The sequence below is a fragment of the Tauraco erythrolophus genome, chromosome 23, assembly GCF_009769465.1.
Source record: "Tauraco erythrolophus isolate bTauEry1 chromosome 23, bTauEry1.pri, whole genome shotgun sequence".
In the NCBI taxonomy this organism is placed as follows: Eukaryota; Metazoa; Chordata; class Aves; order Musophagiformes; family Musophagidae; genus Tauraco; species Tauraco erythrolophus.
In genome coordinates this window covers 5,414,184-5,437,811 of record NC_141487.1, presented here as the reverse complement: position 1 = coordinate 5,437,811, position 23,628 = coordinate 5,414,184, and the positions used below count along the sequence as shown (strand labels likewise).

Genomic DNA, 23,628 nt, shown 5'->3' with positions numbered 1-23,628 from the left:
TTGGATATTCTTTCAGAGTTTGCTTACCATGCAGCCAAAAGCTAAAGCATGTGGCTGAACGTCAAGATGCCTAGCTCAATTCTCTGCTATGCTCCTTGTCTTTTTATGCAGCTTTACCCAAATTACATACCATCTTCGTATCTGTCAGGCCATCTTTAACAAGGGCAACTCTAAACAACTCTTGATTTCCCTGGAAAGAGGGATGGCTTCATTGCACTGACAGTGTCTTGAAATTCTCAGGTGGGCAAAATGTTTATTCCATCCTGAGCTGCATCACTGCATGGTATTAACATGCATGGCCTCTTATCTAGCGCTCACTCACCTCCCTGCACTTCCCTCAAGACATCAAGTGGCAACAAATTGAAGGAAAATCCTTTTCCTCCCTGGAACTCCTTTTTATTCCACAATTTATTTTCATGAGATGCCTCAACCTCAGAAAGGTAATCCTGCTGTGGTGCTGAGCAACTGCGACTCACGCCGGAATCAATGGGAGCATCTTGAGGTGGAGACCAGGCTTTAACCTTGTGTTTACTATTTCACAATTTGATAAGCTTGTATTGAAATAAAAGGAGCAATACATCATTTACTGAACAACTTTTAACACATTTCAGCAAATTATTCCAGGAACAATATGTCCATACACGGGAATTCTACCTTAAAGAGGCAATTTTAATGGAAGTCTAGCTGTAAACAAAAACCTAAACCTGTATTAACTTCACAGCTTAAAAGGGAAGGGAGCGAAGCACCTGGCAAGACAAGGAGAGATCCTAATCTCCCCTTTCAGGACAATTCCCCTATCTAGAGCATTTGGTTCTTTGCAAGTTATTTGTAAGTAATTAAATATCTTTTTATCCAGGGCAATGAAGACAGTGATTCTAAGGTGGCTAAAGCCAATGAATCCCGGTATCCAACAACTTGGAAAAGAAGATCAAAGACAAACTTATGCCAAAGAGGCAGATAAATTAAGATAGCAGTTCTCAGATCTGCTTGATTTAAAAGCATGTGTGTATTCATGCAGGTGTGGTACACCATAATGGTTTCCTGGCATGGGTTTGGGATGACCTGTGTAACTCCCATGTGCGGAATTATGCAGGTCACTGAGAACAAAGGTCAGCTAAACCTTTTTGCCACTCCATGATGTATTTTAAATATGCCATGTTTTATAGAACTGTGTGGCAATTTGGGTCACTTAAATACATACGACCTTTTTCTGTATCAATATATAAACACTAAAATTACTTTCTTTGCCACATAGCATAACACGTGTTGTTTTCTTCTGAACTAGCTGGATGGGCACAATTTGGACTAACCATTTAATCTGCAAAAGCAAAACTTCTTTCCCCAGGAAGAACTACTGATGTTTCTTCCAGGAGAGAGCTGAACTGAAAGGAACAAACAGTTAAGCTGAGGAAGCCCGAAGAGTGCACTTGTTGACATAAAAATCAGACCAGTATTTTATTCTGCGCATTAAAAGCTCAGATTTTTTTTTTTTTTAAGACAGGGATTCTATTTTCCAAAGGTGTTTGCACCCTTAGTTGCCATTGTGCAGAATCGTTGCTCACATGGCTCTTAATTAAGGCTTGTGTCAGCACTTCCATTACAAACCGCTGCCTTTTAGGAGTTTATCTCTCAGCCATAAAACTTTGCTCTAGGCTGAAATTTATCATGAAAGGGTCTGCCTGGAACAAATCTATTCTTTTGTATTTTAGAGTCCCAAAAGCTTATAGCAACAAACCAGGGATTTTATTCTAAAGGCTGCCATACAAAAAACTTCAGCTGTTTTTTACAGGAGTGCTGGGTGAGATGTGCCTTCTAGACTGGCTTCTAGATGCTTACTGATCAGGGTGGGGTTCTGTATTCTTAACATTGTAAATTTTAGGAATTATGGGGTTTTATGCTTCAGGGCCAAAGTCTGTGCTTACTTAAATACCAGTGAATACCTCTGCCCTCACTCATTCCCTAATGGAGTATGAATCAGTACAGATTTCCCACCCTTCACTCCCCACATCCTCCACTGAGCCTCATGGGGATGCCAAGACTTAATTCATACGCCAGTACTCAATCAAATACAGATGAACTTGTCTCTCCAGGTGCACAGTTTAGGCTACGACCTTCACACACCAATGTTGCCAACAGAACAGTCCAAATTGTCCTCAGGTTGGGGAGGGAGGGAGCGGGCTTGTCCTTCGCTTCTCTGCTGCCCACTTTTGCTCCTGTGCCACAGTTTTTTTAGGAGCACACAGAACAGGGACAGAACCTGTGAGCACTGCATTTGAAGGGCATGTGATGAAGATGGAAATAATTTCTAATACTCTGCTCCTGTAACTGATGCTTACATTTGCAAAACATTTGGAGTCTTGCAGACGTAACACAGAAATGCCCACATCAGCTGCAATACTGATAGGTACGTCTCTCTAAGGCTCTTCAACAACATCCTCTTGAGTAAACACTAAATTTGCGGCACTGAGTCTTACACACATTAAGCCTTCTCATAAAAGTCATCAGATGAAATTATTTGTACTCCCTTGCCCAGACAATCTGATCTCTACAGAGTATGATCGTTTCTGAAATGTCTGTGAAGTGTCTAGCATGCAGTGGGCACTTCCACAAGTAGCAGTAGTAGTAGTAGTGGTAGTAGTATTTTCCTGCTGTTTTCAAATCTCTAACTGGACAGGAAGTTTACACAAAGCATCAGAAACTACTTCTAGCAAAATAAAAAAGTTATTAGTGGACTGCTATTTGCAAGCAGATCCAATAGACCAGATCCTGATTTCTACAGTATCCATATATTCATGAAGCACATACAGAACCAGATTCTGGACTGCCATCCTTTCTCCTGCTCTATTGCTCCCCAAGAAGTTTCACAGCTGCACAGATTAATTTCTCTTGGTTTAGAAAACAAGTAGCACCTGCCAGGCTCAACTATTTCGCTCAGATGCAGCAATTGAGTATAAAAGAGAAATTTCAAAATTCCAGTTTTCTTTTTCTAGTGCAGAGGCAAATTTCTGCAGCTATATTTTTAAAAGGTTAGAAACGTTTATGACCACTAGCAACACATAAAAGAAAATGCACTATGCTCAGGGTACCAACTGACCCACGAGTCTCAAAGGAGTATCCATGTTTGTAACTGGATAATTTCAATTTATGAATTTCCACCTTCTTAGGGTATCTGTTACTGCAGGAAAACAGACTTTAAAACCAATATACCAGACTGGTTTGGCAATCTTTCTCTCTCACAATTCAGACTTCTATGTCATTTATTTTATTCATGGTTTGTAAAACACCTGTCATTTTTTGAATGTCAACTTTTTCCCGAGGTGACTCGTAAATACTCTTGCACTGCACTTTTGCAGCTGTAGTTCAACCCATTTGTACTTCACATTGCAAAATGCAGAGTCCTATTGGCTCCAATACTCCGTATTTCAACACTGCAGTCGGATGCCTACACACAGGACCAGGGTGTCTCAGCGGTACCATATTATCTAAAGCATCTGTCATCAGTGATTCCTGTCATTTGCAGTCACATGCCCACCTTTTAAGGTAGCACTGCTTTAAGTTTGCCAAGCACAATTCTGGAATTCCTGAGCAACTCTGGAGCACCAGTCAGTCTGGCCTGCAATAAGCGTGTTGTGCAAAGGATCACTTTTGCAAATGAGATGCAGATTCCCATGTCTTTTATGTCAGGAAATAGATATGGGGCACCCCAATCTTCCATTCTTCCAAAAAGGAATCAGACTAAACATATCAAAACCAATAACGGGTTTTCTTTACAAGTCTAATCAATTTTCTCTTCCAACATAAAAGAGACTCTGTTCCCCCCACAGACAATTTCCCCAAAATAAAAACAAAAGAAAGGATATGTGGTAAGGGGAGAAAGAGGAACAAAGGAGGAAGAAAAAAATCCACAGCACTGACAGTCAGAAACGTTCATTTACATCTAACAGCATCCATATGCCAGTAACATATCATAAACTCTTAGCCTACCATACAAAGAGGGTGCCCCAAAATGGTACCTGCAAGAGGTCTCTCGGAAGGAGATGTTTAAATCCCAGTGGGTGTGTATCCTGTTAACAAACAAACAGAGAGGTCAATGGCACACGCTGTACACTGCATCTCTTGCCACTTAAAAGATCTGCTCCATCATGACAACCCACCCGTGGTCCTCTCAAACTCCCTCTCCCTAGCTCTCACCCCAGCTACTGCCTTCTTCTGAGCTGCAGGGCGCTGTGACGAGCCACACTGCACACCCAGGGCAGTCCTGAGTGCCCACAGCAGGACTCACAGTGCTGTAAACGAGACCTGCAGGTGAGCTGTACAGCAGTGAGAGAACTTCTCTTTGCTGCACGCAGTCTCCCTCACCAGTGTAGGGACGGCAGGACGCTGTCTCAACTAGCAGGACATGTTCAGAGGAAGCAGAAACAGCTAAGCATTGACATTCTATGAAGAAAACTCAAATACATCTGTACTGTATTCCCTCCACCACACCCACCCCAGCTGTAAATAAATTATTAGCAATTTCCCACCTCGGAAATTAATTTCATATATTCTGTCACTCTGCCTGCTGACAAGCAGGAATAGCAGACTTTAGATGAACAATATCCTAAATTAAGACAGAGCAGCCAAGGGGGGTGTTTTTTTGTTGGTTTTTTTTTTTTTCCTCTTGCTACTGAACAGCATCTACACCAACCCAGAGGGCTAAGGCAGATGCGTGACCTTTTGTGGTCTGGTGTCTCCACTCGGTATCAGGGAACACTGATCTCCCCCGCTACCCAGAGGCGGTCTGTGACCACCACTGTTTCTCCATGTCAACATGATTGATGAGAACTCCAGCCATTTGAGACCAAACTGGCAAGCTAGCCCATATCCTTACCCAAACCCACTCCCACATCTCTCAGCATCTGCCAGCGAACATGCTGGTTCCTAGCTGCGCGTATAAATCAGCTCCTGCAGATGTAGGTTCCCAAAAGCACTGAACAGAAGTGGCTCCAAATAACACAAATATCACAGAGGCCAAATGCACTTTTGTGCATTTTGTGTATCTCTACAGCACTCCTGCCTCTGTCCTCAACTAGAAAAACCACCAGTATGTATCTGAAGACCCTCTGACTGCAGAACAAGCCTAATCTAAAACCTGCTGAAGTAAAAGAGAGCCTTTCTTCTGATTTGAATGTGCTTTGAATTGGACCAGAAAACACTTCAGCATGACCAGTGAAGTCAATGGGACTTAACTCAGGTTTGAGCGTCTGTTTAAGTGCTTTCCTAAATGAGTGCCCCTGCTTCAGCCTAGTTCAGAAATCAGCTGGAAACAACTCTTAGCACGGAAATAATTTCATGTCCAAGACATGCTGCTACTGCAAGTTTTACTAATGTGATAGCACACCTTTTGTGCTCTTCCTGCAAGGCTGGCTCAGAAAAGGAATCTGGTTGCTCTCTGAGCAGTTCTTTTAGGGGCGAGTAGTTCTTTTAGGGGATTGTTAGATTTTAGCAGATATTAACTTCCACCAAAAAAAGGTGTGCTCAGAACTGTACTTAGTAGTTTCCCATGTACCTAGTTTTTCCTATTCTTCTTCGTCCTGTTTAACAGTTTAGAAAACCTATCCCAGCTTTCCATCTTGCCAATATTTTATTTGCAAATAGAAATGGAATAGGTACTTCCCGGCTACTGAGCTTACAGCAATAACAGTTGTTCTTCAAAGTTAAAATTCAGACAACATTTGAAAATTTTCTGGAAAGGACAGGTCAAACAGGCATTGAGTAAAATTTCCATGAACTGAAGTTTGGTCAAACTCTGGGACACGTTTGGACTTTCCAGGTAAGCTGGTCTGAATCCAAAGTTCAAGGCAAATTCAAGGCAGCCAAAGCCCTTATGGCCCTAACAGGGTCTGGGCTGCTCACAAGAGAGCAGAATTGGTGGAGGGTGGTAAGCCTGACTTCACACTGCTCCCTAGAATACAAGATTTCCCAAATACACAAAACCTTCATAAACCCCCTCTAATTCCAGCTCAGCGCCTTCCACTGTGCAAATCAGATCAGTAGCAGACATCCATCTCTTAGAACACTACCTGGCAGGTAAAAGTGTTTTCCATAGTGGACTCTCAAAGCAGGGCTGCAACGTTCCTTTTAGCCACGCAGCTAATACACCTCTCCACTTGGGGTTCAGTCTCTGAGTTAAACCCTCAGCCTTCCAGAAACTGCAAGTTCTCATGGTCTGCTGCAGCTTCTGACACGGGCAGACTGCAGACAGGGATCCTGAGTGTCGGGCAAAGGCATGGCTCATAAGGAGACGTAGCACTGCTTAAACTTCCACGTATTCAGGGAGTTCTAAGCAGGGGGGAGGGAAAACCTCATACCAAAGAAATAGCTCAGATCCACACAGAGGCAGAAATATCTATCTGCCAAGATGGATAATTAAACACCCATATTTAGACAAATGAATAGGTGAGAATGAAATTAAATTCTAATTATCTTTTTTGGGGGAGGAGGGAGGAGGGATAGGGAGCAGAACGAAGCACTCATTCCCCATCTCCGTGCCGTTATCGTCAATTAGATTTCTGAGGCTAATGTACGTCTTGCTTTAACAGGTTATTCATCCAACTGAAATCAAATTACTAATAATTTGCAAACTATCAGCTACACAAGCCTGTCCTTGGGTTGTATAAAAAATGGTGAGCAGGAGCCAGTCCCTTACAAATTAATAACAGAAAATGGAGAAGAAATTAAAAACCATAGCCAAGCAAGCAAAGGTGCTACAAGCTGCTACCATCTCTCCCACCTCCTCACCCACCCAAGGTCTCAGACACAGTGTGATCAGTTAGAAAGTGTTCAATAAAAACGGCTAGATGGGCCCCAGAGCAAGAGGAAGAGCCAAGGTCCCTGCACGGCTCTGTAAGTGAGAAGGGCAGTCCGAGGGGTGTGCAAGCTGGGGATTAACAAACTGCTGCATCAGGCACTTCAGCAAGGAGGGACTAGAACGTCGGGGTTCGGTTTGTGCAAAGAATGAAACTGCTTATAGATATAATTGGACACAAAAAAAAACTTAACAGGAAGGGCTGAGGCCATTCAAGGCATCTCTGGAGCCTGTACTGGAATGAGAATGCAGCCCAGAAAAAAAAGCGACAGAGCTGGCAAAACAATGGAGAGCAGCTGGGATAGATTTTAATTTTTAAGTTGGTTGTTTCCCTCCCTGTCATTTCTTTTTTACCCTAGTGGTCCCTACAAGCTTTCAACACCAGAGTGGCAACCATGGAAGAGGCCAATGGAGCGAGTGAGGCATCCCCCTGATGTCTTGTCACTCCAGGGGCAGTAACAACCTCATTCTGCAGCTGAGCTTCTGCACTGTGGCCAACTTGCTTTCTGCTGCTCCCTTTGGCTTGCTCCACTGTCCCAGGTGCATGCTGCAGTAACCAACACACATGCTGGCTAAATGAGAATACTGGGCAGCTTCAGCTACAGGAACAGGTCATTACTGCCAGAAGGAGAACCCATCACAGCCCCATCTCTTACCTACAACTGTCCCTTTCTACTCCCATTTAATTATAAGACCAACACCTTCTTCGGATGGAGTTTGTCTGTACTTTTCAATTTTCTAGTACAGGAAAGGCCACATAGAAGAGAAAAATATGGACAAGGTTTCCTCACATCCTCTGGTTTAGAAGACTGCACTGAAGGGACAATGTTGGCGAAAGGGTGAATTAAGGACTTTGTTCAACTGGTGCAGCCCAACACCACCATGGTCACTGGGAATTCAGTGTGCCCTGGGTCAGGCCCCAGGTACCATCATCTTGCATGGAAACAAAGAGCACTCAGGCACACAGTGCCTATGCAAAGCAAATCACAATGCTGCAAGTAAGCAGTTTGGGAAGATATATTTGCAGGTGCCATTATGCAGGCTGCTTGGTTGGATGGTGACAGTTAGCTCCTCTCTCCTCCCTACTCTTCACATATATCACTGTCTCAACTTCCACAGTCTCCCTATATCCATGTCATGCCATTTTCAGGCAGCCAACATTAAGAGGCTTGTGCAGGTGACAAACAGGGGTAGGCTCCTCCGGGAAACCTCATATGTGATGACTGGAAGAATGGCCTAAAGATTTACAGAAAGACTAAGACTTGGACTTAGGGCATCTGGGTTATTCTCCACCACGAAATTGATGTTGCAAGGGTCAGATACAAGGAGATACAGAGAGCAGCCAAGAGCACTTGTGGGTCAAGATTTCATTTGCTTTCATTCTCATACTTCACCTTTCCTTCTGGTCTCTTATCTCCTTCCTGGGCAAGAAGGGATTTCTTGCTGTTTATTGTATTTTATCCTGCAGCGTCCCTGCGAAGTAAGTAGCAATTTTCTCTCTCTCTCCCCTCTCAAATATATGTCCTCATTAGGTCAATGACATGCTTCCTGGCATTCTGGACCAAGTCCAGCCATTGCTTCCCAGAGGGATCTTTAATATATTTATTGAATATGGTGACTGTTATTAAGTGATGGATGGTTCAGGGAAAAAGAGGGAAGGAGAAAGGGAATGGAAAGGAGAAGAGAAAATAAAGGGCTGCAGAGGAAGGAAGAAGGGACTGACAGGAAAAAAACAATGGAAGCAGTGAAAGAAAAGTGTCATAAAGCAGCAGAATACGTCTCCAGCCGCAAGAAGGGCCCTTTCCCCCTCCTTCTCTTGAGTCATGGCAATTAGAAGAAGGGCCATCGAATCTAATCTCAGACTGTTTCACAGCTGGAGCCCGGAGCCCTGCTCTGTCGTGTGTCCAGCCTCTCTTCAGTGGCACACTGCCTGGAAAAGCCTTGGCAGCTTAGCCCAGACCCCAGACATGCTCTGGCCTTGGCAGCAGGTAAAAAATAGCGTTGTGTGGCATATCCTGTCATGAAGCTGAGCTCCACCAAGAGCAGGGATGTCATACAGCTCTCATCCCAGGGCAGCACCAGGGTGGACTGTTTGGGAGCCTTTCAGGACGAGGCCAAGCTAGAGAAGGAAGGCAGAGGCAGCGTTGCGTACACTGCACATCAGCTGAGAAGGCATTGGGACCTCATGGCTCTGAATTACAAGCAGGTGCATGTGACAAACATAATGGGGGGGTGCTTGGGTTTGATCTTCAATCAATTAGGGAGTCAAAGAGCAGCAGCCTTATGGGATATAAGAAATAGCTTTCCACTTAGAAAGGCAGGCAGTGGAAAGGCTGACAGACACTGGCCATTAAGGCTTAGTGGAGGTCAGTAATTTCGCTATTAGAAAATGGACACTGAGTGAGGTGAATGCTGTAAAGCTGGTCTGCAAGGTGAGGGATGCTGGGGACAGGGGAGAGCAACCTGTCCCTCTCTGGACTCTGTCCATGTCAAAATAACTTTTGTCATTTCTCCTCAAAATGGCTTTTGTTTCAGAGCAATATTTGGCAAGGAACCCAGCCTGTCGTGTGCTCTTATTGTACAATCTGCTCCCACTTTCGCTCCCAATCCTCTTTTTCTAATAAAATAACTTAAAAGGTATTTTCACCATACGTGTCCATTTGCATCTATCCTTCCCATTACTCAGTCCAGTGTATGTGTTTACTGATACCCCATAAGGGTTCCTTCAGAGGCAGGGCAGGTCAAAAACTTTCACCATTTTAAACAGGTGCTTAAGCATTACTGCCTCTTGTTTCTAGCCATGCCATCACATTTTGCTGGGGACTTACACCAAGCTGTGCGTGTGCAGCTCCTAACCTACCCTGTTAAACCTCAGATGCTATCAATTACATTTCTCCTCTTCTCCTTCCCTCCCCTCCCATCCTAATGAAAAAGGCCAGTCTTTAAAATAGAAATTAAATTCATGTACGCACAAGACAACGCTGGGCTTAAATCCAACGGCATGTGAGGATCTTACTGTTAAAGCTGAACCTTACTCTGGCTACCCTGGCTTTCCTCTGTTTGAAGATTCTTGGGATAACATAATGGAGATCCTTAAAGGCAGTTTGAACCTCGGTGTGAAAAAGCTTTTAGTTTAGCTAAGCTGCCTCTCCCCAGCAAGCTAACAATCTGTGAGAAAGTAAAAAGGCTCCATGAAGCCAAAGTTTCTAACTGAAGTCTGCTCTACATAGTACTTGTACCAGTTCAACTAGGCCAGTATTACTGTGACTAAAATAACCATACCAGCTATATAGGTGTATCAGTATAGAAATGCCCTGTACTGATACCATGCTTTCCCCAAATAGGAAAAACTATTTTCATAGCCAGGCACGCATTCTCAGCAGGAGTCAGTACAACTTAACCAAACCATAGTAATTAAGGCAATGGAACTGTTGCTTGTAGGTAATGTTGTAAAAGAGTAAGATATTCAGGAACCTGAAATCTGATCAAAAGAAAAAGGATTTTCCTCTGCAGCGCTGTCCCAATAATCTTCAGAGCTGAGTGCTTACAGTCTGAGTATCAAGCTACGGTATCAAGCTCAGCAGATGCCTCTGGTTATATGAGACAAGATTTTAAGCCCTCTGTCTTCCAGACAGGAGACACAACACAAAGGCTACTTAGCACACCCCGCAAAGCAGGCTAAAGAGGGCTCAAGGGGTCTCACTACGAGATAAAAACATTCACCTCTAAGCTTGGGTCACCTGGATTTCAAAGCAGATGAGCCAAGCTCACTTCAGCGTGAGGCTTGGTTTCCTTAATTATCTATGTGCAAGACAGCAAAGTGACACAGTTTTACAAGGACTTGGTTGTGAAATAAGTCGGCATGCACGGAAATGCACTAACTTCAGCGGTAGTTACAGGTCTCTGCTCCTTTCTAGGACTGCAAGAACACCACGAGGCAGATTTTCTCTGCCTCAGACCTCCTCTGAATGCCACTACCATGGGCAATTGCCTAAGATCACAGAGGAAATCACTGTCAAAGGATAGGGTTAGGGACCAGCCAAGAAATTAAGCATCCGACTCCTATTCTAATCCCTACTGGCTTTTCTTTACCAATGCCCAGACCTCAAAGTAGCAGTAAGCATTCCCTTGTGCCAACAATGGAAGGAAACAGTCAACATAAAGGAAACTGAGCATAGGAGAAAACAGAAAAGGCAACAATGTTCAAAGCAATAATGCAAGCGTTGATAATGTAAGTGCATGCAGGTGTGCACCAGGGCCATCCAGGGGTACAAGTGGAAAACACAGGTTTGCTCAGGCCCTGACCTTGTTTTCCTACTATCACAGTTTAACCTATTTCTTCCTCTCAGTGGGAGACAATAAAACCTCAGCCCAATCCATCACCAATCGGGGAGGATACAACAGGTGAATTAAAAACAGAAAGCAGATGGGGCACTGTCTCTGCCAGGCCCCAGCTGTCATGTCTGCGAGCTGTCTAGCCTTGATGCTGCTGCTGCTGCTGTCTCTGGAGCCAGCCCCATCACACCTTCCACCCCAGTCCCTGGGCTGCTAATGACACTGGGAGCAGAGCCGCAGCCTGCTCCCTCCAGCAAGGCTGTGCAGGAGCGGGGTCAGGTCGCTTTTCCATTCATTACTCTTGAGAGCAGGTGGAAAGGGCCAGTCCTCCCCCTCTTTGGGACAGGAGGATTGGGGGACCCATCTGCAAGGGACAAAATGCTTGGAAACGCTGAGGGATTTGAGCAGGAGATGTTCCCTGCCTGGGCACCAAGCACCGAATTACATGCTCTTTTTTTCTGTTGTTACTGCACCCTGATGAGTGCTGCCCGGCCCCTGTTTGCCCCAGCCACTCCAGTTTTTCCTGCACACACTGTATCAGAGCTCCCAGGAAAATGGAAAGGAGAACAACTGTACAAAAGCAATGAGAGTCTAACCCACGCGGTAAGAATCATGCACTCCTCTAAGGAATCAAGACAAAGCTCAAACAAGAGACCTTCAGTCAAACTGATTGAAGAGTACTGAAGAGCACAGAAATGGTAAGCTGGGGGACCACTGGATAACAACTATTAAGTATTTTTTCTTCATTTCCTAATAAACAAGGCAAAGTGATTACAGTAATTAAAGATTTAAGATAACAGCACTTTGTATTTGGGGGGCCCAGCATATCAATTATATAGTTACCATGTTGTTCTCCCTCCTAATGAGGCAATCTAGCACTATAATTTTGCAGAATTAAAAGCATAATTAAAGGGGGCAGGAGAAGAAGGGCAGTTTACCAAAACTGATTAGGAGGGTTCCCTCTCCTCTGTGGCTCCTGTGTGCATGCACAGTATTCCCCAAACACCTTTTCATTTCCAAGCGATAACCCTTGAACGTGGCTGTTGGACAGCTGCAATGATAAACCCAGACTTTAATTACAGGCGGGTTTTATGAGAAGAGCTGGTTGCTGTTTTGTCTCCCTACTTTGAAGCTCTCAGCTGCTGAACGCACCAGCATCTGCTGGAAGGCAAGGGGGGAAATAGCTTATCTGCTCAGGAGCAAGAAACACATAAAACATAAGAAAAGCAATTACATGCCTTCGGCTTCCACTCCTCTGTTTTTATAGGGCTTGTCTTAGAATCTGAGTGATTTTATGCATCAGAGGAAGATGACAATCAAGATGAGTTGCAATGATATGCATGGGAGGCTGAGACACAGTGCCTTTAGGTATTTATTTTCCTGTAGTTACAGGTCTTCTAAACATCGTATTTTTTTTCAGAGAACCCAGAATTTTGCAGCTGAATATTATGGGCACTGAGACCATACATGAGAGCCCAAGTGTCAGTTACCAGGATGTAACTCAAGACAATCCCTTCTCCTCTTCCAGTGACCCTAAGTGATTCCAGGATGAATGTATATGGTACTGAGAAAGACACGATCAAGATCTCTAAGTATTGAGTTGAGCCCCCGTCTCTGAGTCACTCTTTGCCTACTGCAACTCTATTACTTCCACTTTTAGACTACAGATGCACTCAGGACCAGCAAGACAAGGCTATCCTGTTTGACACTTGTAATCAAGAACATATAACAACAACCACTGCTGCTACCTCCTTCCTAAATTTTGTTCCCCAACATTAAATTCTCCAGTTTATATAACATCAGAATTCGGAGACAAATGAAAGCAAAAGGCAGAACTTTGGACCCATACACCTCCGCGTATTTTCAGACAGCTATGTAAAAGGCCCACAGATGACTTCTTGGTCATGCAATTTGTTGGCCTCACCATGCACAAAGACACAGAATGCTGGGCAGAGGGTGAAATACAATTTAGAGTCTGAAAATCCAGACACCTTCAATGCAAACACATGGCCCATGGTGCAAGGCCCCATAGAGCCCTACTCACCCCAAACAGGAGTGAGTAAGTAGAAAAGAGGACCTGACAACTCTTTCTGAGCTTTAATGTGACATTTGCACTTTTATTCAGGCCCTGGAGGTGACTCCATTGCGCAGCCTGGCCAGCATTGGCCCACAAAGTCTGGTCACCTGCTGCCCAGTTTTCTCTGTCTTTGCTCTTGCAATGCATCACCCTCTGGCAGGAAAGTACCTTCTTTTCATGATACTGATATGGAGATCCTCCTCCTGCTTTACTTCAGGGTGTTGACCATTGCTCTTATCACTCTCTTCACTGTCGTCACTATGCGAGAAAATTGAGGTCAGCTCTTTCTTCGGGATCCTGGTTGGGGGTAAGGGGATTGTCCTCTTCTCTGCCAGGCGACCCCGGTTCTGCCACAGGATGGAATTAGTTGGAATGGGAAAGGGCAGGCGGAAAAGAGAAGAAAACAAGAATTTGGTTAGGCAACCCAGAACCAAGCAGCTCCTCTCAAATGGCTGCCCTGTGAAGGCAACACTGTTAAGTCATTGCAGCTTTCAGACTGGTATGTTGGGTGGGCAAAGGCTACGTTCACTTTGCAAAAGTGAACTCACTTTTGAGCAGAGGCATATCTATATCCAGCTCTTCCAGTCCTACTACTCAAGTCATGCTCTTCCAGCCTCTCCCCACCTCTTCATTCCTAGTTTGCGTCTCATACACGTCAATAGGAAAGGAAAATGGCAGCAGAATTAGAATCATAGAATGGTTTGGGTTGGAAGGGACCTTTACGGGTCATCTTGTCCAAGCTCCCTGCAATGAGCTGTGACATCTTCAACTAGACCTTGAACGCCTCCAGGGATGGGATATCTACCACCTCTCTGGGCAATCTGTGCCAGTGTTTCACCACCCTCACTGTAAAAAAATTATTCCTTATATCTAGTCTCAACTACCTTCTTTCAGTTTAAAACCATTACCCCTCGTCCTATCGCAACATGCCCTACTGAAACATCTGTCCCCATCTTTCTTATAAGCCCCCTTTAAATACTAGAAGGCTGCAATAAGGTCTCCCCAGAGCCTTCTCTTCTCCATGCTGAACAACCCCAATTCTGTCAGCCTTTCCATTTTAGGCATCAATCTCTCTCTCCAGAATATTTCCTACCAAATGTTGCAGGTTAACATAGAAGAATAGGTTAAATTAAACCTTTGCCAGTAGCCCAGGGAAGACGTGACCTGGAAAATCTAGAACACTTTTGACTGGAAAGGGAAAACTGCCTATGCCAGCCAGCAGCAGGTTTGTCTCTCACACCAGTGAACAGTCCACATTAATTTCAACTTGCATTACTGAGGCTACTTTTCACTGTTCATTTGCATGCTCAGAGGAATCTAGCAGGTCTTGCCTTGTGCAGACTTTCCCTAGGTGGTCCTGGCAGTGTACTTCCCTCAACAATTCACTTCTGACAAGACACAAATAAACAGGAGGAAAATTCCCAGGAGGCAAAAGCTGCTTTTTTGCTGCATGTGTATTTGTGTACAGAACCTAGCACAACGTGACCCTGGTCCCAACCTCCTATCTTCTGCAAGGAGTGAGAATGTATTATGAATTACTCTGTCCCTGCACCCTTTGTGCCTGATCCACAAGACAGTATGAGCCTAGAGCGTGTTGGGTTTTTAGCTCTCACTGTGATAGAACATGTTTCTAGCACTTGGGGTGTTCAGCTGAACCTGTGATTGACCAAGACAGGGCACCATAATATGAGCACTTACAGTGGAAGATGTACATTGGAAACCCAGGGAGCCTGTAATGTCATTGCCCCATAGAATTAAAAATTTTAGCAAACAAAATCATGAAACTGGGAAGGGAACCACAGCGAGAGGGAGGGAACCACATTTTCATGTACATTCTTTGTATAGGTATGTAGGCATACTTCCTTCAATAGGACAAGTCATAGAAAAGAAACATGTTTTTAGCAATGACTGGAACAAAAGGAAGAAAAGTGTGTGAAACAGGTCAAGTAAGTGCAGAGTAACATTTAACTAATAACAGTTTCTCTGAAACGTCGACTCCAACTTTCCAAATAAACCTGGCAAAATGAAAATGTCCTGGGAAAGCCAGTCAGACGCTCTGCAGGGGAGAACAGAGCAAGACGAAGTGATAGAAAAGCTCATGTTTTTTTAATTAAACAAATTAAGAACTTTCCACAAATACAAAATAAAACATTCTTGTTTACCTCTGTCAATAAATTCCAGTTGTGGTCATTAAGGGGAGCCCTAATCATTGTGATAATTAGCTAAATCCATCTGGAAGGCATCACCCCATGGAGGCAACATTAGCTTTCCCATTCTGATGCACTTCCAAGCCAAGAACACAGCTGTCTGTGAACAGCAGACACCCAAGGGAGAGAAAAGCAGTGGGCCAAACTGGCTTAAAAATGGGAAAACCCATGTGTAAAAGGAAAAAGGCACACACTTTCTTCTTGAGAGAGATGTGAAAAAGAAAAACGCACCCTTGGACAGCAACAAGGTGAATGCTCCTACATCTCTGAGCATCCCAAGTATAAAACTTGGATCAAGCTGCAACAGGCTTTTTAGTGAGGCCAAATGCCCAGACTCAGACACGGGAGAACACCCTCACTGTGAATATCGCTGGGGACTCTCAGAGATCCACCTGCACAAGGGGGATAGCTACGGTGCGAGGGAATAAGTGCATCTACGTGGCAAACAGCAAATGCCTTCCCTCACCCTGCGGGCTCCCCTACTCAGGAGCAGGGATCCACTCCCACGCCCTTGGCAAAGAGGTTTCTCACCGTCCGTTCCCTGGAGGAATATGTGATATAAATTGTGCATCTCTTACCCCCAAATACTTTTCCATACCAGGTGCATTTCTACCCCTGCCCCCTTTCCTGCTCCAGTGCAAAGAGAACGTGGTCAGAGCTCACCCTCTGGCTAAAGCCATCTTAGTAACTCTATCTTGTGCAGTGACAGAAGGACAGCAGGGAAAAGAGGAGGAGAGAAATGGAAAAGTGAGGGGAAGGAAAGGGAAAGCAAGGAGGGCAACATTTGCACCAGACTTCTGTCAGGCTGAAAAGCGAGGACTTGATATCAGCTTTACCATGCTAAAGCTTTATATATTTTTCTGAAGTTGCAATTTATCGTAACAATTAAAGGGGGAGGGGAGGGAGGGTGTGCAAATTTCCACTTCAGAATAATTGCAATTCACTCTCTGCTGTGACTTCACAGGCTAAAGAGAACGGCACTGATCAGATACTAAAAATCATTTTATGGCCATTATGGTACCTTTGAGCAGTTACCAGGTCTCAGTGACTGCCCAGGGACTCATCAGCCCTAACAAGAGTAAGAGTGCAGCAAAAAGGGAGGCACTAAACCTAGAAAAACAGCCCACCAGACCAGGAACACAGGTTCCCACTCTCCCCTGCTCCTCGGAATGCTTATTCTTTGCCTTTCTGTAAAGTGTATCCTTACACCTAAAGCTGCTACATATATACACACACACACATATATATGCCTACATATGTAATATGCAAATATGTATATATGTACCTATCACCTAACACACAGAGAGCTTCTTCCCTTAAAAGACAAATGAACAAACATGAATGGAAAAGACAATTTGCATCTGCAGCAATCTCTGGTCACAGATGGTCTGTACTACTTTTGTTCTGACCAGGAGCCAGACATGGACAACATCAGAACCAGGGCCACAGTGGTTCCAGTGCCCCTGTAAACACCTGCATTCCAGCACTAGCAATGCATTTTTTTTAAAGTTGTGTTTACTTTGTATTTTTGCCATTAGGTTTCGGGTATTTATTTATTTATTACATTTCTCTATTCTCAGAAAATTAAAATAGACTGAGCCAATCAATTTTGCCTTTTATGTTCATCTATAGTCAGTTTTGAATCAATTGCACTTTCTTAATCTGTTTAGAGACATTCACTAGTAGATACACATTACTTTTAAATTAAGCACAAAGGTAGCCAGAAACCTGGTCCAGAACCTGCTACAATCAATTGTCTTTCCATTGACTTGAAAGGGCACTGGTCCAAGCTGCAAATAAAAAACCACTCATTTGTGAGAAGCATTCCATCCAAGGAAACATTCCTATGACTCTGGCTTTCACTAAAGTTCTCTGACAGTTGTGCAGACAGCTTACAGGACAGGAATGTACCTACAGAAGCTGAGCAGTAAATCGAGATGCCTACAGTCATCCAGATTCAGGGTTATCAGCTATCACTTGGCACGCAGTGGCAGGTAGCAAAGCATACACTTAGCAGAGTGGTGTTATGTGCAAGAATACAACCAGTGACTGCAGTGGCATCACTGGGGAGGTACTTTGGGATTTATAGATATTTGATGTAAGCCTCATAATCTCACATTTAAAATGCTTGTATTTGTGTGACAGCATCATTACAGGGTGATCTCAGACATTAACAGGATGCTGATGTTGAACTATGAAACTTAAAAGAGGCTTTTAATATTTTAAAAAGAAAACTGCCTCCCCATTTGTTGATATTCATTGGGATGTCTGATGCTTGGGAAAACAACCCAACCAACAGTCACCTCCTGCCAGAGAGCCAGGCACCTTGGGACTCTAGCTCCCTGCTCTTAAATAACTCATTTTTACACACGTGAAGAACAGGGGGAAGGTGTGCTTTGCCAGCTGGCTTGCTTAAACTAGCAAGACTGTTCTGGCCAATGGGTCAGAAGGAGCATTTTCTGTAGCTGCAGAGCTAACAGCTGGGAGTACAGGTGCAGTACCCCCAGCAAAAAGATGAAGTACACGTAGCAGTAAATAAGTCTTATAGCTCAGTCCAGCAAAGCCAGTTGCCTGCCTGCCAGCTCCCTGCCCCGGGGAGTACAGACAGAAGGTGGTATAAGGAACAGATTATACCCCTGCGAGCAGGGGGAACATCACATCCCCACTGATGACCTGTTCTCAACACGTACATCTGTGGGTGAAATACAGCCAGCCAGCCAAAACACTGCTGCAGTTACTGCAGGTGCTCTGCCCTACCCTGCAACACACCCCCCAGCAACCTCTGTGGTGCCCGAGAGCAAAGATGTTTGCTTTCAGGACAAACACTGACTCAGCTCAGAGGAAACCTCTTCAGAGCTTGCACCTTCTTTTCATTACACAAGGATTTCCCCCTCCCCTTGGATAGAGGGTGGGGGGGCGGAGAACAGACTATCATTTATGCTCTCTTTAATTAGTGTAACTGGAAAGTAAAACATTTCTGCAACTCTCCGAAGCTTTTGCAAGGGCACTGCAGAACTGCCTCCTATATTAGGACTCCCTTCCCTGTATACATCGTTAAAGATTAATTTTGTGGGTTATGATACCAGCTAACGAAACACAGCTGAAGTCTGAGTCAATAACCCTCTATTCCCCAGACACATTCAGCTACCCACCCAGCCGTTCCTGCGTCAGTCCAGCTCTCAGTCACTCACCACTTCACCCTCCTAGGGTCTTTTGACACCATTAATTGCTTTCATTGCCTCTCCAAGTATTGTCTGGTTGGGGGTTTGCTTTGTTTTTAAAAATCACAGACAGACATGTTTCCTTTACCCAGGAAAAATCAGATGGGTACCAACGCACAATTTAAAGTTACCGATTACCCAAGTCTAGAGATACAGCTACAAGTGAAAAAAAAAACAACAACTTGGGAACAGTGGTAGGTTACCTGAGTGGAGAAGCCTGGAAGCCCAATCGTTCTGTCACGAAAGCAAGGACCATCAGAAAGATGGAAATGAAAACAGTGCTGATATTTCTTCCCTTCCAGAGAGCGGGGGAAAATTCCGCTCTGTGTGGCTAAGCAAGGTCAGTAGAGTTACAAAATAAAATCCTTCTCCCCCCACCCATCCAACCCCCTCATAGCTCTCCCCTGGAGCCGTGTTATTCCAGCCAAGAATACCAAAAACTGAACTGTTGCGTAAGAGCCCTGGGAGAGCTTGCAGATGGAATGACGGGCGGAGAGCATAGGACTTGGGGGAGAGACAGGAAGGGAGGGTTAGGAAAGGTTTCCTGCCCTGGGAGCTACTGCAACAAGGTCAAAACAGCTGAACGCCCTGGTGTGACATTCAAAGTCAGTCAGAAAAGGAAAGATTCCTCCCAGAGAGAGTCCCTGGTGAGCATTTAATTGATCCCAGCAATGGAAAGGCCTCTGCTATGAGAGCTGCAAGGCAAAAAGCTCCATGGAAAAAAAATGCACATGAAAGCAAAGCTTTTGCCAGTCCACATTAACTGCCAGCCAAACTCAAGACATCTGATCCCACTGGGAATTGACCCAAGAAGACGAGCAGGTGCAGTCCCTACGGACACCACTTCTTCAGCATCCAAATCAGTACTAGAGAAAAAGCACAGAAATGCAAATGCACGAAGAGTTTGCACACTGGTAAAAATATCAAAGCTGTTTGCAAGATGATTCACGTGCCTGTGATTCAACTCTCAGAAATAATTTGTATCAGGTAAAACCAAAAAACTGTAAAAGCAACAGCACACGCATTCTTTCTGTATACGTAGATCCGGGAAATACAGGGAGCAGACCGGGAATGCTGGGGGGGAGGCAAGAGGGAAGGTTTGTGTGCTGCCAATGCTGGGAGCTGAAGAATGCTAAATCTTTTCCATATGTGAAGGAAATCCTCGAGTCCAGACAGCATTTTCTCTCTCTTTTTATTGATAATGAAGACAGGGAAAAGGAAAGGGGGAGGTTCTGAGAGCCTGGAATATTTTTCTTTTACTTTTCCAAATAGTAAACCTAGTCAAATGGCCTTCATTAGGGAAATCACACAGCAACGGAGCCCACACATCCCCCTGTAGGATAACTGCCAGAGTTTGCATTTTCCTTCAGCTGTGATTAGTGTAAACACCTAAGAAAGGGTCAGGTGCCTTCCAAGATAATCCCCTGCTCTCCCCTGGGCCTTCATTAGGCGTTCTAGGCCAACGTGCTACCAGCCGACTGCTCCGGCAGTAAATCCGGTACGGGCGCAGTTCTGCTGCCCGGCGCTTACCAGCTTCTCCCTCCAAACGGAGGTCACAGACAGAAGAAGCTGTCCAGCCTCTCATCTTACCTCCTGCTCCAGTGTTCAGTAATGAACAAATGAATAAAACAACAGTTGGCAGCCTTCCGCTGCATCTATTTTTCTGCCTCCCTGTCGGCTGCAGTCCGGCCCTTTAACCTGACCACTAATAGGTTTATTATTTATCATCTCTTTCCAGTGACACCAACATTACACTGGAAGTTGTTCCAGCACAGGAGAGATGGCCCGAAGTACAGAGGGAGCAAAAGGGAACTGATAGCAATGGTCAGGCAAATAATTGTGGCAGTACGGATCACGAAGACTGTTCTAGGTTTTGGGGACTGTGTCGCACTCTTCATCAGAGCTTCATGAAAGTGGTTTACAAGCTCTGGCAATGACCAGAGGCAAGCTGAGGAGGCAGTTTGGCACAGCCAGACAGGTCTAAGAGCTGTAGCCAGGGGGACTACAGATTCTGGGAACAACTGCACCCCAGCAGGCTCTCTAGATCTACACTTGACAATTCCTCGTTAACAGTTTTGAGTTGTCGTCAACTGGTTTATACTGAAGCTATCAATTCCAGTATAGAAAGTCCGGATCCATTTTTAGGGTATTTTTTTTTCAAGAGAGGGAAAGTATATCAAAGAAGAAAATTACTCTTAAGCACAATTTCCCTGTGTGATCCGAGGCAGCTCACTGGACCCCGTTGTGCTCAGTCTCCCTGCTACAGAAGCCATCAGTAACACTTTCTCCCCCTTGAACCTGTCTCTCCGTACTGTTTGTACTGTAAGCTCTTTGGAGCAGAGAATGAGGGGCTGAGGCTGAGGCTGTGCACAGAAACAGGGCTGTAGGTACTACTATACTGGAGAGAATATATACGTTTTAAACCAAAAGAAACTTACACAGAAGGGAAGCTGCAGCGCTTCCCATCAATATTAACAACATTATTTTCTGAAACTCTAAAGAAACAGATGAACATGATCTGTGAACAGAAGGGAACATTTCCCATTTATTACCTCTGAGTGAATTATAAAGCCTAAAGGATAATTTGTTAACAGAGTGAGAGCTATGCTTTTCTGGAAACGCCAACTGGAATTTCCAGTCTTTGAAGTGAGGTAACTCTTAGATAAAAAAATCTATCAGTCCTTTGGAGCTACCTGTTTTCAAAAATTCTTTGGAAGAGGCTGCAAAGTGGCCTAGTCTTTGTTTTCTATGTCTGTTCCACATCAAATAACTTTGTCCATTTCAGTCCAAGGTTGCAAAGAAGGAAGCAGAGATGTGAAGCCAGGTCCTCAGGCAATCCAAGTCAGTATTAATGGAGTAAAAGTCAAGTTACATCAGCTGAGGATGTGGTACACTGATACTATCTCCTAAACAAAAGCAAAACTTACATATATCTCTCTTTTCTTCCATGTTCCTTCTCTCTGATGGAGACAAGGAGCAAAAGGGCACAATGCTTTCAGACATTTTCGCTTCTTTTTGCGTACCTCACTGCTGTACCTTTCAAGTAACAGAAAGACAAAGGAACAAAATAACTGTCCATCAGTCCTCCAGGTATTAATGTTTCACTCCAAAGTTTCATTACATCAGGTCCAAGAGAACCCAGCCTTTCCCAGTGAGTCTGAAATTTTTCATCGAGAGGAATGTGACTGGGGTTCATACTTTTATTCTACTCTGGAGACACACACTTAAAGCATTTCTTTGAGATCCTTGAGATTTCCAAGTGTGGCTTATAGCCTGCTCAGTCAAAAGGAGACAGACCCAGGCTTTGTTCAAGTCCTACAAGAATGAGGACCAGCGACTGAAGCTTTTCATTGGGTAGAGTGCAATTTCTGCCTCAAGTTCTGTTTTGAGCTTTTTTTTTTCTTTTTTGATAAGTCTTCACCGTCATAAAGAACAACTTTCACAGGGATCAAACAGAAACATTGAATGGTTCCTCCCAGAATGCATGTTGTTGATGTAATTGAAACCAAAACAGGCTTTATCTGTTCAGTGTGTTTTACAAAGTTCAATAATTATTATATTTACTTAGTGGGATAGAGAGACATGGATTTGTTGGGAGTCAGTTCCTCCTTTTCTTTAGTTGTCCATATGGAAGAAGATTTTGCTACTGTTGTAGTTACTGAGAGCTACAGCTGGTTCTTTTGGAAAAGTCAGGTCCAACATCATCCTAAAAGCTCTGCTTCCAAAATACTGAGTGCCCCATGACCACCAATGACTTTGCAAATGTAAGCTCCTAGGGGCATCAGCGGAACTCGCAGTGTCAGTCTCTAACCTCCAGCCACACTCACCTCCAACGACCTGGTGTTAGACTGACCCAAGAAAAGCGTCCTGTCCAGCCCCACAGCTGGACCACTCTTGTCATGGGCAGAACGACATGGAAACTAACCAGAGGGCAATTTTTCTCAGCTTTAAAAGAATTGATTTCCCAGCAGTTTCCCTCAAAACCGAAGCAACCAAACTGACGAAAGCGGAGAAGCAGCAGCTGCTCCACACAGCGGAGACAGAGTAACTGGAGCTTTGCATTACATCCTAGTACTCCCCGGGGAGGTTGGTGCCAAAAATCAGCCACATCTGCCTCCACGACAGGACCACCCAGCAGCGCAGCACCTTGCTCCCTGGATGGCAGACATGCCTCTTCAAGAACCTTGAGCTCAAGCCTTCAGTTAACACCCGCACAGAGATCATTCCGGCTGGTAAAGATACAAAAAGATCCACATATGTACGTTGCAGGTCTGATCCCAGCACTGAAGAGCAGATCAGAAAAATCTGAGGAGAGATCTGCCACTGACTGAGTGAGCAACAGCCAGGTCTGCCCACCGAGTTTCCTCGGAATGACTCAACCCTCCCGACAGCCAAGCGAACTTTGAAATCTGAAGCAAACAAGAAAGCTACAAATATTAATTAAGGCATCACTTCCGCTTCTGCAAAAAAAATGCCTGGTGTTTAAGTAGACATAATACTCTTAAGCTGCCAATATCAAAAGAAAACAGAGAAAGGTGCAGTTCAGGCACAGATGTGGCACGACTGGCAGAGTTTGCTAAACAGAATGTTATTCTGCAGCACCAGTCCGGGCTTTGAAAGGACCCTTTTTTACAAATCAAAAGCTCTCACACTGGCTCCATGCACAGGGGTGAAGCCACAGCCTCCCTGGAGCCCCATCCTGTCACCGAGAGCAGTAAGCCAGGGACATCTGAGCCAAGGAGCCTGTCATCTGCTGCTGTGAGACTGCCGTTACGCAACACTTCTCACTTGGGAAGTGCAACATGGTTTATAAGCTTTTGTTATTTAAGGGCTTTTAACACATCCAGGAGGCCGGTGGGGAGTAGTAGGTCCGTTTCTCAGTGGTGCAAGGTGTGATGAAGGTATGTAAGCTGATGGACCGAGTCATACAGAGCGGCCACT

At 44.5% G+C, this 23,628-nt stretch overlaps 1 protein-coding gene across 1 annotated transcript in view; it reads right to left on the bottom strand.

Moving 5' to 3' along the window:
- Positions 1-23,628, bottom strand: part of SAMD11 (sterile alpha motif domain containing 11) — a 122,873-nt gene that overhangs the window by 71,701 nt on the left and 27,544 nt on the right. Inside the window, exons 3-4 of the mRNA XM_086625581.1 lie at positions 13,428-13,606; positions 4,014-4,064 (exon numbers count right to left, since the gene is read on the bottom strand). Of these exons, the coding sequence (XP_086481707.1) occupies positions 4,014-4,064; positions 13,428-13,606 (230 nt within the window). The remainder of the gene's footprint in view (positions 1-4,013; positions 4,065-13,427; positions 13,607-23,628) is intronic.